The 17,995-nt window shown below is 48.8% G+C and overlaps 1 protein-coding gene across 1 annotated transcript in view; it reads right to left on the bottom strand.

Annotated features, from left to right (window-relative positions):
- CD276 (CD276 molecule) overlaps positions 1 to 17,995 on the bottom strand; it is a 30,286-nt gene that overhangs the window by 2,863 nt on the left and 9,428 nt on the right. Inside the window, exons 3-8 of the mRNA XM_011375456.2 lie at positions 10,085 to 10,205; positions 7,404 to 7,745; positions 6,911 to 7,207; positions 3,421 to 3,555; positions 2,336 to 2,377; positions 836 to 871 (exon numbers count right to left, since the gene is read on the bottom strand). Coding sequence (XP_011373758.2) covers positions 836 to 871; positions 2,336 to 2,377; positions 3,421 to 3,555; positions 6,911 to 7,207; positions 7,404 to 7,745; positions 10,085 to 10,205 — 973 coding nt within the window. The remainder of the gene's footprint in view (positions 1 to 835; positions 872 to 2,335; positions 2,378 to 3,420; positions 3,556 to 6,910; positions 7,208 to 7,403; positions 7,746 to 10,084; positions 10,206 to 17,995) is intronic.

A 17,995-nucleotide genomic window follows, 5' to 3' on the forward strand; every position in this document is an offset into this window, starting at 1 on the left:
GATTCTATAACCTTTGGCAGCCAACTTTGATTTTCTAGGTGTAAGCCACTTAGATCTAGTGGCAAGTCTGCATCAAAGAATACTTTGGTCAAAATACACACAGACACACCCACACAAATACACATATATTTACACACAAACATACATACATACATGTGGCTGTCAGTTACTTTTAATAAGGGAGAATCTCAAAATAACCTCCAATCAATTATTTCCTAATATAACTACTTGTTACAACATGAATAATGATTGTTAACATTTACTACCCATCCACTATGTACCAGCTGAAAAACACATTTCCTAGTCTCACTTGAGTTAAGAGTCATGCGATACATTCTGACCAATGGGATGTAAACAGGAGTGCCATGAGCTATTTCTAGTCAAGCCCTAGAAAAAACTGTACCTCTCTTTCTTCTTTCCCCCTGCCTCAGAGGCGCGGGGGTGGTGGGGGAGGGTGGAAGGCGTGGGAGCTGGAGCAGCCACGCTGCACTTGGGGACAGAAGCTTTGAGTTGAAGAGGTCGGAAACCAGGTAAAGGAAAGCTGGCTCCAGGACACTGGTGACCTTAAGATCACCTATGTTTAGACTGTTACAGGAGAGAGAAATAAGCTCCTGTCCTGGTTAAGCCTCTGTCATATCTGTGCCCTAGTAGAGCAGCCAGGACCTTGGTTACTCCTTCCTCTGCCCTTTCACCAGGAGGGTGTCGAGGCTGCTCTTCTGGGGAGGGAGCCTCAGGTCATCAGTGAAGGGTGACAATCCCCTCCCCACAACCCTCCCTGCCTCCTACACACAGGTGCACAAACACACATGCAATCTCAAGCACCACATGTCATTACCTTCTTTGTTTTCGGAGTGTTTGAGAGGCCTCAGGGCTGCAAAAAAGGAAAGAGCACATGGTGAGGGGTAAATTGTAGAAAGTGGTGGGGTAGGGGTGGGGCACAGGAGCTGATGAAGAAGCGAGGGCAAGAAGGACTGGCAGGAGGAAGAGTGGCAAGAGGGAGAGGTCGGAAGGGAGGAAGCGACATCACAGCAGCAGGGAAGGGGGCCCTAGGCTGCTGTCCCAAGTCCCAGCTCCACTCTGTGGCTTGTCGCTCCTCTCTCTGGGCTTCAGTTTTCTGCATTTATAGAATGGGAACAACTACCCTGCCCTCCACCGAGCTAGAGATGTGGAGGTGCACTGAGTCTGCTCTACAAATAAGGGTGAAGTAAAGTAATAAAGGAGGCTGCAGATGTCCCCAGATGGGCCCGACATCATGTGGAACTGACACTGACCAAATCTCTAAGCCACCAGCTTCTCCTCACTCCCTCCCTTCTGTCAACTACCTCTGCCTCTGAGAATGAAAAATGAGGCCTGATCCCAGAGCTGTCTCCATACCCGGACACCAAAGGCAGAGAATTAATTGGCATAATTTATAGCAGTCCCAGGTGTCAATCTCCTGCCCTTCCTTTTGTGGGGATGGGGAGGGAACTGGTATCAACTGACACCATCCCAAATGGCTTAGCAGGAACCTGCCTCTCCCAGCCCAGGAGCCGGAAGGGAAGGCAGTGAGGGCTCCAGTGGTCGTGAGACACCAGTGTCTCAGTAGCCGCCCCACACTGGGCTCCCAGTTTGTGTCCCCATAGCACCATGACCTTTGCGACCCCCTTCTTATCTAGTCACTCCGGGGAGCTTGGAAACAGCCCTCTGGGGCTATTGGGGCAGGAGCAGGATGACATTTTACAGATGGGAAACTGTAGGCCAGAGGAAAAAATCACTTTGACCAGAGTTACCTAACCTCTAACCAGAATGGGACTATCTTAAACTGTCTGCCTAGTAACAGAACTCCAAGGTATTGATCACTTACCTGGCATCAGGTATAGTACTAGGCCCTTTATAAACATTGTCTCATCTGATGAAAACCACACAACCAATGAGGGGAGGCAGTTATTATGAGGAAAGTGAGACTCAGAGATGCAAAGTGACTAGCTCAGGGCCACTCAGCTTTTATGACCTGGGGCTGGAACCTAAACCCAGGCTGCCCTGTCTCCTGTGCCCTCATCCTCTCCTAGGAAGCCACCAAACTCCACAGTGCAGGGTCCCGTGGGGGTGGAGCCGGCTGATAGATTGGTGAAGGCAGGCAGGAGAGGAGAAGCAGCACCTGGGAAGGAATCGGGAAATCTACCTCCAGGACTAATGCTGAGCAGGACCAGACTCACCTGAGTGGGGAGGCCTCAGTCCACAGGACACATTTCATTTAAACCTCAAGCAAACATGGCTTTTCCAGGTCCTGGAGTCCTCTCTCCTATCCCTCTGTCCTTCCCTCAGACAATAAGGCCAGCTCCGAGCTCAGACTTACCCGTCTTGGAACCTTCTCCATCCCCATCCTGGTCCTCAGCTCCTAGAAGAGTGAACAAAATACGTTCTCACACCCATTTTCGTCACTGAACTTCCCCACCTAGGGGTGTAAGAGGCAGGTAAGTGGGGAGCAGGCCTGACCTTGTTCCAAGGTCAGCACAGAGCAGAAAAAAGGCAGGATAAAAGGGCTCCCAGCCTAGAGCCCACCACTCACCAAGCCAAGAAACAGCTACTTGCCTCCACCAATCTGCCAATCTCATCACCTCATACATCCACTCACTCATCAATCCAGTCAACCATCACCTTCTAACATGTACACACACCCGTCTATCAGTCCACTCATCCTTCTACCAGCCCACCCAGCCACCTGTCTGTCCCCATTCACATAGTCACCGTCATTTCTGATGCCCAGTCTTCTCCTACTTCTCACCATCTACTTTCATGTTTACCCAAGGAAACTTTTCTGTTTACCCATGTATCACCCAACAGGGTCAACTCACCCACTCACCAAGGTCCATTTCCTCACCCACCACCAGAGTCAACTTACTTACTCACCACAAAGGTCAAGCCACCCATTTGCCAATATCAGCTCACTACTTGCCAGTCACCAAAATCAGCTCATACTGACCCAGCCCAGCAAGTGGCTTCAGACTCTACCTACTCTGAGATAGACACACCCTCTCACCCTCTCATAGTGACACCAAATGCATGAAGCTGCTAAATTTGTGCTGCTAAATTTCTGTGCTTTACACCTGCACTCTCAGACACACTCATGGGACTACAATCTCACAGCCACACTTGTTTGCACAGACATATTCAACCCCTCCTCACACTTCGGCCTTACATGTCTACCACTCACCTCCAGTCACTCATATACACACTCCTGCCATATTTGTACACACAGACAGGCTCATACTTCTTCACACATACAAGACATATTCAGCCTCTGGATCAAATTCTAGCCCCTTTTGCACACCCGCACTCATTCTGTCACTGGAAAGTGACACTCATGTTGATGTCACGGACGCGGCAACATACCCAAAGACACAGGCATCCACAATCATACATGCCCCCTCTCTCACTCACCTGCATTCTCCTCTTCACAGCTCTGTTTGATCTTTCTCCAGCAAACAAAGGCCAGGGCCACCAGTAGTACAACAAGACAGATGGAGAGTCCCACAGTCACCCATAGGGCCTCAGGGGGGAATGTCATGGGCTGTCCTGAAATGAGAAATGGGGAGAATGAAATCATTATGTCTGAGTCCCACGGCCATGAGGACAGCATCCTCCTCCAAGGTATGAACAGAAGGCTCCCACCCTCACTGGACCCCCGCACTAAGAAGAGAGCGCACTTAAGTTTTCATGTCCTTCCTCACTCATCCATACACCCTCCAAACCCTGACACAGCCATGTGGACATGTCCCAACCCGGCAAGGTTGAAGAGTCTGCAGTTGATGCTCAAGAACCTTCTATGGCTCCCTGCTTCAATCTTCATAGGATGATTCAAGGACCTCGATAATCTGCCTGCCACTTACCCTCCCCCAGGCTTTGTATCTCAGCCAAACAAGTGTCCTGACCATTCTCTGCAGAGATACTTGGCTCCTTCCAGCCTCTACACCATTGCTGTCAGTTTCCCCTACCTAAAAAGTGCTCCCAAGCTCCCCACACAGCTTAAGATCCACCTCCTTGGGAGGCCCTCCGTGATTGCTACAGCACCACCTGGTGATATCCTCCATCCAGGTCAAGAGTTGGTGAACTAAGTAAGGCCTGGCAGCCAAATCTGGCCTGTGGCCTGTGTTTGTACAGCCCATGAACTAATAATAGTTTTTACATTTGTAAAGGGTTACAAAAAAATGGAGAAGGAGAAACAGACGGAGAAAAGCAGCAGCAGCAAGAGATGGTATGTAGCCCACAAAGCCTAAAATATCTACTATCCAGACCTTTACAGAAAGTGTTTGTAGACCCTGCAAAGCAAGGAGGGTGGGTACTGAAGGTGCCAGAGTGAGAAGACTTGCCAGAGGAAGGTTTCCGTGAAACGCTGAGGGCCCCCCTGTAAACTATCTCATGGCAGAGGAAAGGAGCTGAGGTGCCCATGCCTGGGTCAGGGCCAGCACCTGTTCTGAACACACCATCCTCCAGCCCAGCCCCTGCACCCATGCTGGGTCCTGGACAGAGGCCTTGCAGATGACAGATCTAACCAAAGAAAGTGCTGTTTTCCTGTGCTCTCTGAAAACCATGAGCACCGACGGCATCAGCAGCCAGGGGTCAGTGGCTGAGAGCAGTGCCATGAACCCTTCAGCAGCAGACGCCCTGCAGGCATTGCAGCAGATGTTACCTTCAGCCAACATGGCTGGCAAAACTGCTGCTCTGGACATTGGAAGCAAAGGGACCCATCACCCTGAAAAGGAGGAGAGGAGGACAGCAGCTGACATGAGGGGTCAAGAGGGCCCGTCCATGAAGTAAATGGGAAAAACCCCTGGGGAGCCCAGGGTGGGCTCCTGCAGTCGGGGACAGAGCGGAGATGGAAGTACCCAAGGGGAGAGAGGCTCTCTTTCTGTGTTCACTCCTAGGCTGGTTTGGTGCCTAGAATGCAGGTCAGACTTGCCCTCATTCAACTAGTAAAGGACAGCAGGGCCCAGACCCGCTTCTTCAGGCTCCATGTCCAGTGCTTGCTCCATAAAGCCCCCTCCCCACGGCACACTCAACTTCACTAACATCCAGCAGGTGTGGGAGAGACTAGGCTAGAGGACTGAAAGTCTGAATCCTAGAATGTTTACAAGGCACAAAGCTGCCGGAAGCAAAATACAGGCCAAGGGCTCCAAAGTAGGCCAGACCTGCTCTAACAAAAACAGGAGGTTGGGTGGTGGGGAGGAGAGAAAATTAGGCTGAGAGGCTAAAAGTTGAATTCTGGTCCTGGTTCATCTGTTCACTGCAGGGTGCTGGAGCCATGGCCCACAGACCCCCATGCATGAGTTTAGAGGGGCCACAGACCCTCAAAATTCAAATGCAAATTACTGCATTTATCATTTATCCAATTTTCAAAGAGGTGCCTGACCCCTAGAAGAGCCAGAGCCACTGTGCTATAGTCTGTGGTCTCAGGAAAGTTCTCTCTTCTCTTGGGGCTTCAGTTTCCTCATCTGTGAAATGAAAGCACTGTAAATGTTAGTTACTAAAGTTTAAAATAAAGATTTTTCTTTTTGATGGGATAAACATTCTCCCTGCAACTGCATTTATACTGAAAAGCTCTTTCCGCAGTGTGGCAAATATCCAAGTCAGCCCAGCGTGCAAATTATCCTTCAAGGTCCTCTCAACTCGCACTGGTCCCTGGAGAATTCTGACCACTCCAGTCAATTTCACTCTATCTGATAGTTCTTATTCTTTCTTGTGAACACAGCAGACCATATGCTATTCTTTAAAAGGTCCAGGAGACTACTCAGAATATCCAAGAGCCCAGAGCAGTGACTTCTCCACAAAGAGCACAGATCCAGGGGGTGTCCAGGGAGAGGTTAGGGTCAATCTTGGGAGCGGGGGCGGGGGCGGGGGGTACTTGCCAGAAGGAAATACCTACAAGAGAAGGAGGAACAACAAGCCTGAATGCCTAGATGACAAGTGTGATGCCCACCAGCTCTGAGCTTGTCAGCAGTGAAGGCCATGTAAGGTCCAGGTGTGCTCAGGGGGAGGACAGGAATAAATCAGTGAATCCTGGAGGCTTGTGCAGAAACTGGGGACCAGGTGCAGATGAGGACTCAGGTAGACTAGGTTGTGTGGAAGTCATGGGAAGAGAAAACTGGAGAACCAGACAAATAGAACCTGCTGTCCTGACCCTAGAGTATGTGGAGAGGCCCTGGGAGAGCTCGGCTGGCCCTTGGGGAGAAACTAAGGAACCAGCCTGTGGTCCAAAGACAAATGGAGACTGCCTCCCTTAGCCTGAATGTGGGCCTGAGCCTGCTTCACATCTCCAGGCACAAGGGGTGCCCACTAAGGTAGGCATTCAAGGAAGGGAAAGGGTGTCTGGGCTAGGACCCCAAAACCAGAAATTGAGGGAATTGCCAAATGGGTGGCATCCATCTACTGTTTGACCACATGGGGGAAGCAGAGAGCACCCCACCATTCTAACTGCTGACACTGATAGGATGCAGAGAACTGACCACCTGTAGAGGCCCAGCTATCTCTCAGGGCCTCAGAATCAGATGATGCCCATAAATGCAGCAACACTTTTTCATCGCCCAGAGAAGTTTCCATAGGAAAACACTCTGTCACCAGGTCCCCCGGGCCATGCCTTGGGGCCGCCCCAGAACTCCCGCCCACACCTCAGATTCCAGGCAGGTACTCTTGTATAAGAACAAGTGCCACCTAAGGTGATCCCAGGAGAGCAAATATTACAAATGCCTCTTATCAGCTCATTAAGACAAGTCCCTTAAGGACTTCTTGGGGGGAGAGTTTGAAACACCTGAAACACATGAATATGATTTTTCAAAAGTCTTCTGAGCACCCAAATTTACCTAAATTCCAGCTTAGGGTCTAGAAAAAAGGGGTGACTCCCTCCATCCTTCCCAGCTTTTCATCTGCCCCCTACCTGTAATGGTGACAGAGCCGTGAGCATCCTGCTGCAGCACAGGGTTGCGCACCAGGCAGCTGTAGGTGCCATTAGCGCCCAGCACCACCCTCAGGATGCTGTGCACATCGAACAAACCCTGCTCGTTGGCCATCTGCGACGTGGTCACGTTGCCGGTCAAAGGTGCACCCTGCCCATCCTGCCAGAGCACCTCGGCCTCGGGGTAGCCCCGGTAGCTAGAGCACGTGATGGTCACTGTGTCCCCAGGCCGTAGGTCTTTGTTGGGCTCCAAGGTCATGCTAGGCTTTGAATAGGGGGCTGGAAGGAAGGCAAAGGGTAGAAGTCAAGGTAAGGTAAGGCAAGGACAGGTAAGGCGGGGTCACAGTGGACGAACAGGGCACCTGGGGCTGAGAGTACAGGGGTCGGCACTGAGCAATGGGTAAAGGGTTAGGGAAGTGTGAGGGGTGTGCCAAGGGAAGAGCCCTCCCGACCCTCCCACGCCCCAGGCGCTCACCTGCCACTTGCAGGCTGACTGCAGCGCTTCCAAAGTCCCGGATGCTCACGAAGCAGGTGAAGCTGCCCTCATCTGCCACGCGCACGCGCTGCAGTCTTAGGGATGCATTGCCCTGCACCAGCAGGTCGGAGAAGAGCGCTGTGCGGTTGGCATAGGCGCTGCCCTGGTCTCGGCCCTCGGAGAAGCTGTGCACCACCTGCTTGGTGTCTGTCAGCTGCCAGATGAGGTTGAGCTGCGCCAGGCTGAAGCCGGGCTCCGGTGAGAAGGAGCAGCGCAGGGTGGCGTCGGTGCCCACCAGGGCCACTACGGGGTCTTGGGGGACCTGGACCACCAAGGCGGTGCCTGGGGGCGGAGTCGGTGGGTGGGGCGGTGAGGAGGGGCGTGGACACTTCGGGCCTCCCTAGTCCCCCTCTCCTTCGGGGTAAACTTCAAGCCCCATCCACCAGTCCTTTAAGGCAGGAGACCTAAATTAAGTTTATTGCCTGTGGTCCTCATTCAGTCAACACGAATACAGTAAGCACCTACTATTTGCCAGGTCTAATGTAACAGAGAATAAGACCAAAGTCACATCCCCTACAAAGCTGACATTTTAATGGGAGGGAAAGGATAAACTAGTGCACAAATCCTCATTAGTATGTGATTAGAGGTAGAAGGAAGAAAATAAATCAACGGATTAGAAAGTAAGGTGGTAGCTTTTCAAAAACCTGGCCAGTACTTTACTCCTGTCCACGCTGGCTGCATTTTTCCATAAGTACATGTTATCTTGATAAATTGGTAAGATGAGTCTAAAAAACTATACACCAAAATGTTAACAGTGGTTTTCTCTAGAAGATAAAGAATCACAAGTGCTTTTTCTTTTTTTCTTTTCTTAAATAAACATAATTAGTTTTTATACAAGAAAGAATACCCATGCCTTTAAATATGGTGGTGAAGTACATTCTTAGAGCTATTAAGCTAAGATTTAAAGAGAATGAAAAAGAGCCTGATGTACAAAGAGCCAGTGTAAGAGTTAGGGGGGAACAGTGGGTGAGAAGGCCCTGAGGCAAGATCCAGCTTGCTATGTGACAATATCAGGAAGCTGTCAGTGTGGCTGAAGCATCTGGACGAGACAGCTTTGTGAGATGGTACGGAATTAAGGGTTTTCTACATGCAATGAGAAGTCATTTGTGGGGTTTTAATAAGGCGTAATCTGGGAAACGATGCTTACAACTCACTCTGACTCCTCCGTGGAGGATGGATTAGGAGGCTATTTCAGTGGTCCCTGTAAGAAGTGATGATGGCTTAACTTCAGAGGATGGCAGTGGTGATGGAGAGAATGGGACAGATTCAAGGTTTATTTCAGAGGGAGAATGAGCAGGGCTTGCTGATGGATTTGAAGTGAGAGGAACACAGGAGCATGGATCTCAGCAGCGTGGGTCAACTCCATCCCCAGGGACACAGCCCGGGCATAGCCAGAGACAAGCCCCCAGTGCCAGGTTCCCCTGCTCCGCCCTTGCCCTCCATCCTGTGGATTTACTCTGCAGCCTTCCCTGTCACCTTTGTCTCCATTCTAGCTCTTCTTTTAGAGCCCTGAAAAGTTATGCAGGTGTCCCCGGTAGCTTTTCTTTTGGAGAGGCGTGCCCCCTACCCTGGCACTGCAATACTTGGGTAATGGTTAGATTGTATGCTTTGGGCACCAGCAAAGCAGGCACAGTCAAAAAGTGTAAAGATCAAACAGTCTTGACACAAAACTTACTGAATACAGCACCCAAAAGGTTTCTTGCATTTAGAAAAATAACATTGAATGGTAGTGTTTTTATTGTGAATTGCACACACAGGGGGATACTATAATCTTTTCAGTGCATAGAGATCTCTAGAAGTCTTAAGCTGGCCTTGGATCTCGCTGCAACCCCAGGTGCCCCAGGCCAGCCCTCCAACTGGAGACCAACTGGAACAGAAAACTCCTTTTAGGGGACATTTAGGAGAGGAAACCTGAGGAATCACCCAAAGCCCTTCCTCTAGAGAAAGAAAAGCGGCAGATAGAGAGATGCTTCCTTTTTGTGACCACTAGACGGCACCAAACACTGAGCTTTATCTTCCTCCACAGAGGAAGGTGGTAGGTCTCCAGAGCAGAGGCACTGATTAAAATTTGAAATATGGGATGAGGACATTGTTATGAAAGTGGCTGCCATTGTTGAATGCCAACTCTGTGCCAAACACTGTGTGGGAAGATTTACATCATTTATTCAACATGGTGATTTAGCACCTACTATGTGGCTGGCACCAACCCTGGAACTGGGGATAGACCCTGTTCTTTGAGCAGAGCAAGCAATAAGCAAGTAAACATATAATATGTCAGGTGGAGATAAATGCTAGGAAGAAGCATGAAGTAAGGTCAGGGCTGGGGAGGGACGTGCTATTTTATAAAAGGTAGCTAGGAAAGCCTTGCTGAGGAGGTGACATTTGACATGTTAGTGTTCATACTATCATTTTATAGAAGAGAAAATGGAGGCTAAGAAATGTAAAATAAGTTGCCTGGTGGCTCCAGGAGGTGGAAATGAGCATGGACAGGGTACTAAGGAGACTGGGAGGAGGTTCACCAAAACCCTCCCCATCCCTGCTAGATTAGAGAGGCTCTGTAGGACCCCTGGTGGGAGAGGGTGCCCTTCCCCGACCTCCAGTCCCCACACTGCACTCCTCACCTGTGAGGCAGAACCAAAGCCCTCCCAGGGCGGTGGCCACACGCACACCTGTGGCAGGGCTGCCCATCTTCCTCTGGGGCAGCTGACAGCTGGGCTCTCTGTGGTGGAAGGCTGCCCCTGTCTGTGAAGAAGAGAAAGTGAGACCTTGTCTGAAAAGGTCCTCCCCAGGCACTCTCACCTCATCTCCCCTGAACCAGCTTAAAAGAATTTCTGAGAGATGCTAGCAGGAGGAAATTCACAAACTGTGGAGGCTAGACCAGGGGAAGTGGCCGGGACTCACCCTTTCAGAACTAAGATGTAAATATAAGGAAGAGCAGGCAAGGTGGCAAGTAAAGGCAAGGTCGGCCTGCTGGGGCAAGGATGCACACAGATCAGTTTGGGGAGAGAAGCTGAGGCTGGAGCCAGACTTAGGGATAGACTAAGAGGTCTGACTTTTACCCTGAAGGCAGCTGGGAACCATCAAAGATTCTGGACTAGGGGAAAAGATATGGTCAGGGCTGTGCTTCATAAAGATTACTCGGAAGGTATCTACAAGATGAGTGAAAAAAGCTGAACAGAAGAGATGAAGCAGATCTGGGTGAAAGTGACAGCACTGGAGGATATAGGGAAAGAGAAAGGGAGCAAGCAGTTAGGGGTCCATAGTTTTGAGCCCAGTGACCAGGTGGGGTACTCACTGAGACAGAGAACATGAAAGAGTTCAGTGCAAGGAGTGTAAAGTTAGCAGGGTTTGTGCAGAAACTTCCAGGGGAGAGTTCTAGGGGACAGCTGGGTGTATGAGCATGGGGCCTGAGAGAGAGAGGACATTTGCTAGTTTAAATATGTAGATTAAGTGCCCAAGATGGATCAGAAATGGAAGAAGCCAGGACTGGGGCTAACCGCCAAGGCTGGAGTCAGGACTGAGAAGTTGGTGTGTGGCCACAGGTCAGACCTCAGCCTCGGGGAGCCCAGACATCCCTGGGTCCAGCCCTGTTCCCAGTCCTGGCTGTGCGCAAGGTGTCCGACTTGGGCTGCCTGCTCGAACCTTTTCCTTGTGTCCCATAGCTGCTACCTGATTGTTCGTGCCACATCCTGATCAAGCTACATATACAGCATCTATCTATGATACTGTGGACGAAGAAGGGGACACATACTAAACCTGACAAGCTCAGGGGAGGTCAGCATGGTAGGCCCTACAAACCCAGAGACTGAAATTAACCATAAGATGGTTTAACTCAGAGACTGAAATTAACCATAAGACGGTTGAACATAAAAATTCCTAACTAAAAGCAGGTCAGGGCGGGTAGTCACATGTAGGCCTGTAGCTTCATTGACAAAGGTCAGTCTTCACCTTAAGTGAGCCTGTCTACTGTCTTTTTGCATCTAAGATAACATCTTTAAAAATGTCAGAGTAATCTCCTTTCCCATCCTCAGGGCACAACCACTCACCAGAGCACAAGACCACAGAACCCTCATTGTTATCTTGTTTCCCACACACCATCTCTATGTGCTGTATCCCAATGTAAAAGAAGTATGTGTCTCTGTTTTACTTTTTATCCAATATCGGAGATACCCCGCCCCCTTTGCTTTCTCCCATCCCCTTAATCTACCACCTGTGGATTTCATGTAACCCTTCTTATGTCTCCTCCTTTTATTCTAATGTATAAAATAAATCGCAAAACTGCCATTCTCCAGAGCATTTTCTCAATCTGTTAAGTTTTACTTCCTGGCAATTGTCAGTTTGGCTTAAATAAACTCAAAAATTCTCTACAAGTTTGGACGTTTCTTACGTCGACATTCCAACACTGATCGACAAGCCTATAAATGATTTCACATTCTTATAACCACCCAAGAAGATAGGTTGCACTACTTGATCCCATTTTGCAGGAAAAAAATATGAAAGTCCAGATAAGTGAAGTAACATCATAATATGATATAATTTGCCAGTTAGCACAGCTGAGAAGGGTTTGGGTTCCCAACCACACCTTTCTGCTCTTCCACGAAGCAAAACTGAACAGACATTAGCATCAATTCCAGTTATGACACCAGGCCTCGACCCTTCCAATCCCAGCCAAGCAGTCCCCCACCCCCACACACCCAGCAGCTGGGCTGAGGGAGTCCCTCAGCCAAACTGGGTGCATCCTGCCAGCACCCCCTTGCAGCTGTCTGCAGCGGGGAAGCCCTGAGCAGCCACTTCCTTCCGGGATGCTTCCTGTCCAAACCTGGTGGCTGCAAAGCCTCACCGCCTGCTGAGTCAGCACCCCTCCCTGCTCCATTCATAAAGGAACCCTTGGCCAGCACCACATCCTGCCTACAAGGGCCACCACCACAGCCCACAGGAAAAGCTAGTGGCCTGCCATGCCTGCCTATACCCAAAGGAAACACCCAGGACTAAGGATTAAGAAGCTCTCAGATTCCAAGTCTTCCTTCCTCACTTTTACTCGCAGACAAACCAAGGGCCTATCTGTTCTTCCCAGGCGCCCTCCCTCACTCTTCCTCCTACTGCTCATGCCTGCTATCTCCCACCCTGGCCTGTGTGACCATCTCCCTTTGATCCTCCTGCCACCCTCCTCAATGGCCCTGTTATCTCCACTCTGTCACCACCATCAACCCCATTTTCTATAGTGCTTCCTCTTGGGACTCAAGGCAGGAACCCTTCTCCCTGCTTAAGAACTTCCTGTAGCTCTTCGTTTCTTACCCAAGTTAATCCATTGTCCCCTGCCCAGTACTCAAGACCTTTCTTATGACTGGCTCTTCCATACATCAAGCTAATTCCTGCTATGGGGTTTTACTCCCCAGGGGAATGACTGCCGCCTTTGTGAATGTGGGAGATCAGGGAGTGCCTCTCTCCTGATCAGACCTATCAAGCCCCTCCAAGAGCCAAACTGTCCTTCCCTCCAGTGGAAAGATGAGGAATGTCTGATGGGTGAGTGTTGGGCTTGCTGCCTTTGACTCCTTTCTTAGACTCCGGATCTAAGAAAGTTCCCACCTTTATGGCTTACTCTGGGGAGAAGCCTGACAGCCCAGAACCTAGGAGACCTGAGAATTCCATAGCACCCAGAGGCTCCACCACAACAACTGGGCCCCCAAGAGCAGAAGGCAGAAGGGAGAAACACATCTGGGAGAAGAAGTGCTGCTCAGGGAATGGGAACATGGCCCAGGAACAGAAAGCCAATCACTGCTCGTGGAGACAGATGGGCCATCCCATACACAGAGTTTCACTAGAGGCACAGACCTCATGCTGCATTCACACCACCCTGCCTATCTCTTCTACAGAGGGGAATTCTCACCCTCAGACTGGACCTGCCCAGCAATCAACATGCGCCACCCCTCCCAGTGAGTCACCAGCCAGCCGGCCCTCTTTCTTCCTCCTCTTCCCCGCTCCCCTGTCCCAATCCCAGCCATATGTGGGAACTCCAAGGAGCCCTGCCAGAAAAGACAGGCATGTCTTGGATTTCCCAGAGAAGCAGGAGTGAGGGGCCCAGGCCACCTTTGACCTGAGGGTGCAGCAGGCGCATCCAATTCCAGCAGAGATAGAGCCTCAGGGAAGCTCCTGAGAAATGACCCAAGATGTGCCCCCACAAAACCAAAACCAAAAACAAGGGCTGAGATTGAGCTCTATATCAAGAAGTCTTGGACATGGGGGTACCGAAGAGGGACTCCTTGCCCCCACCATGACCACTAGCAGCACCTCATATTCTCCTGTCTTGCTTTCAGTTTCTACAGGGGCTGCTTGGGCAACACTTCCCGCAAAGAGGACAAAAAGAGTCAAGCCATATAACCAGTGTGAGGCTATGCTAACAAGCAGAGCACAGAAGCACCGCTGAAAATAGCAGTTAAGCCTCTGGATCCAGCTATGCCTGAAGCACACTGCACACGTACTGCACAAACTTCACAGGTATTTGAGCCAATCTTTTTTTTTTTTTTCTTAAGCCTATTTGAGCTAAGTTTCTATTACTTTCATTTGAAAGAGTCCTTGAATATACATTCATTCATGCGTTCAGTATTAGGCAGGTACTGAGGACAGAGAGATGACTAAAATCAAGGAGCCTGCATTCCAATAAGGAAGGTGGAAATGCACAGAAATCACTGCAGTTCAGTATAGTGTACTATTGAAGATGTGGTGAGGGCTACTTGGAGGTACCTCAGATATATAATAACCCTAAAGGTGAGTCCTGAAAAATGATTTGCACTCCCCAGGTAGACAGACTAGAAAGGTGACCCCTCCCATCCTCAAGAGACTTGTCCTCCTGGTACTGCCTGTCTGCCTCTCAGACAGGTAGAGATCATTTTGAAAAGGTAGAGAGTGAGCCCAAAGTTTGGAGTGCTAGTCCTAGCTCTGACACTTTGCTGTACAGTCTTAATACATGACTTCCCCTTTCTATGCTCAATGTTCCCACCTATAAAAGAAGAGCTTTGCTGGATGCTAGTAGAACTTCATTAGCATGTTAAGCCTTTGGGTACTATATCCCTAAGGTCCAGTCAATTAGCTGCCACACAGGTCACATTGAAATGTACAAAATCACTGTGACAGAAACCACCAATGTTCCCTTTACACCTAATCTCTTCCTTTTCTGTAAAATTTTTAGTTAAGTGCATGGCCACTCAGCTAAATACTACAGATCCCAGCCTGCCTTGCAGCTAGATGTGGCCATGTGACCATTTTCTGGCTAATAGTATGTGAGAGGAACTGAGGTGTACAACTTCTGGGTCATGCCCTTAAAGAGAGGGCACATACCCTCTAATTTCTCTTCCCCCTTCCTACTGGCTGGAATACAGATGTGAGGAGACATCTGGGGCCAAGCTGAGAAAGGCAATACCCTAGAGACTACAGAGTGGCAAGACAGAAGGCCCCTGAGGGGCTGCAGTACCAGCCCTGGGCATACCTGGGACTGTCACATGAGTAAGAAATAAACACCTATTTGAGCTTAAGTCACTTAAATTTGGGGTCTTTCTTACAACACCTAAAGTGACTAACTCAGAGAGCCATCCCTCTCTTACTTTCCCTCCTTCTCTCCCGACTCTTCTCATCCCATGAAAATTGCCACTGCTCAGCGCAGCAAAAGAAACCTCATCTAAAATAGGTATTTCAAAATATGAAGTGGACACCATCTCATCAGAGTCACTTAGTGATGCCTGGCCTAAAATCAGAGATATTTCAAGGGCGGATGTGACAGGCTTGAGGATTGTATGGCAAGGAAGGCTAAAAGAGTCAAGGTGGTACTGAAGTCTTGAACAAATAGGTTCATGTTGGGCACACATATTTAAATAGGGAGATCTGGAAATGAAGTGTGTTTAGGGGGAAAAACAGTTCCTATTGGGCTTAAGCTATGGATCATCCATGCCAAAAGGTCTGATGGACTGCTGGACACACAGAGCTGGAGCTCAGAACAGGGAGAGACAAGAGAACCATGCATGCATTGGTGGTAATTGAAGCCAAAGTTGGGATCACTGAGTGAGATCATGGAGTGAGAAGAGGTCCCCCAACAAATTCCAAAGAAAATGCAGAAGTCAATGGCCAGATATTAGAACAGGGGACCTCTCTCTGGCCACTCCCACAACCTCTTTTTGTCCCCTCAAGTGATGGACACCCACTACTTCCCAAGTCAGTCTATTGGCCCTTGGGCAGCTCCCATTGGTGGAAAGCTCTACCTTACACTGAGCCAAAATCTGTCTCTCGTACAGCCCCAATTTCAGTTCCTTCTTCACAGCTTCTGCTCATTCTTTCCTTGACAAAGAAGCAAAACAGATGCTAAGCAAATCTCTGTCTTCAGTTGCTAGTCTTGATACTCTTAGTTATTTTGCTCCACATCCTTTATTCTAGAGTGCCCCTCTCCTTCATTCTAGACTGGCTCCTTCTGATAACAGAGCCCCACTTTCCTGAAGGGAACCCAGTCCATTTGGTGCTGGTGGGGTTGACTCTCAGCCTCAGGGCTCAGCACGTAACCAGACCTGATATACTGGCCCCACACAGTGACTTGCCTGGGAATGGGCCTGTGAGCCAAGCGACATCCAGTCAGAGACTTCCCAGAGCGTTTCTGCTGGAGCTATTGGAAAAGACTGTCTTGCTGAGGTTGCTAAGAAGAAGGATGTGTTCTGGGGCTGTTAGCAATGAATCTATTGACTACCGACAATATAAAAAATTGACCCGAACAAATAAACAGAAGCAGAAATGAAAGCTAGAGGGATAGAGAGCCGTGAAGACATCATTTAAGCTCCTATGCCTGAAGCCAGCTGCACACCTCGACTGCTCAGATACTTGATCCAATCGTTTGTTTTAAGCCACTGTGAGCTTGGTTTCTATTACCAGCAACTGAAGGAGTCCTTGAATATACATTCATTCATGTATTCACTAATTCATTTAACTATTTACTAAGTATCTGTTAGGAAGACATTGGGGACAGAGAAATGATTAAACTATGTGTCTATCCTCAAGGAGCCTGCATTCCAATAGGGAAGGTGGGCATGCACATGAATCACTGCAGCTCATTATACTGTACTATGTAAGATGCAGTGAGGGATACTTGAAGGCACCTCAGACACTTGGTAATCCTGCAGCTGAACCTGAAAAAGTGACCCGAAGTCTCCCGGGTGGAAAGGCTGGGAAAGCCCATTCCAGGCAGAGGGAGAAACCTGTGCAAGGGCACTGAGGTAAGAAGCAGCACGGCAAGCTGGAGGAATTACAAGCAATTCAGTATGGACTGACATGAGGTGAAAGGTGGTGATCACAGGAAGAGGAGAAGATAAAAGGCAGGCAGGGGCTAGAGCAGGAAGTTTTCCTTGGACTTCGTTTAAAGGTGATGAGGAAAACAGGATTTAAAGTAACATTACTGCTATAGGTAGGCTCGACCTTGATTAATTGATTAATATGTAATGCTAACCTTACTGAGGAGGTTAGCATTTTAAAGGAGGATATTTCAAAAGGGCAATCGTTGACTCAACATAAAAGAGAGCTGATGGTGGAATTTGGGGCATCAAAGAATTTTTTTTCTGGATTGTACCTTCCTAAAGCTGCTCAAAAGACCCCACTCTGCCTGTGTGTGGACTGGTCCTAGATGTCAGATCAAGTCAGGCAGGGGTCAGCAAAGGTTCAGATAGAAAATATTTTAGGCTTTGTAGGCCATCCAGTAACTGTCATAACTCCCTGCCGTGACAGGACAGCAGTCGTAGATTATGTATAACTGAATGAGCAGAGCTCTATTCCAATAGAACTTTATGGACACTCAGATTTGAATTGCATGTAACTTTCATGAATCATATGATTTTTTTCCAAATGTTAGAAATGTAAAAACCATTCTTAGCTTGTGAGCTATGCAAAAACAAGCAGCAGAAGATTTGGCCTATGGGCCATAGTTTTAGAAACTGGTTTACAGAAACACTAGCACCACTGCTCAAAGATACCCAGGTAACAGCAAAAATGGGAAACAATGGGGAACCGGTACATTAATGATGGACATTAACTATGGCGCATCTAGATAATGGAATAATATACAGCTTTGGAAAAGAACGTGTGCTAACATGGAAATAAGTCCATGACATATTGTTGAGCAAACAGACTATATTGCAAGTTGTATGGCCTAACTTTTGTATTAACAAAAGGTCAAGCCCTATGGTTCCAGATCTAGTCACCTATCTCTCCATCTCTCTATCAGCCGTATTTCATAGCATGCCCTTCTTTTTCCAGGGCTGAAACCCCTGCATCATCTAGGCTGTCTCCTCAACGCTCTCTCTTTTTTTTTTTTTTCCTAGATGGTTTTTTAGCCACTCCCATGGCTTTAAATATCATTTATATATTGCCAACTCCTGAATTTACTTCTCTAGTCCACACCTATCATCTGAGCTCCAAACTTAAACCCACTTGTTTCCTAAACATCTCCGTTCCAGTGACTCACATGCATCTCCCTCTTCACACGTCCCTCTTCAAACTCTTGATTT

This window comes from Pteropus vampyrus, unplaced genomic scaffold, assembly GCF_000151845.1.
Source record: "Pteropus vampyrus isolate Shadow unplaced genomic scaffold, Pvam_2.0 Scaffold10, whole genome shotgun sequence".
Taxonomy (NCBI): domain Eukaryota; kingdom Metazoa; phylum Chordata; class Mammalia; order Chiroptera; family Pteropodidae; genus Pteropus; species Pteropus vampyrus.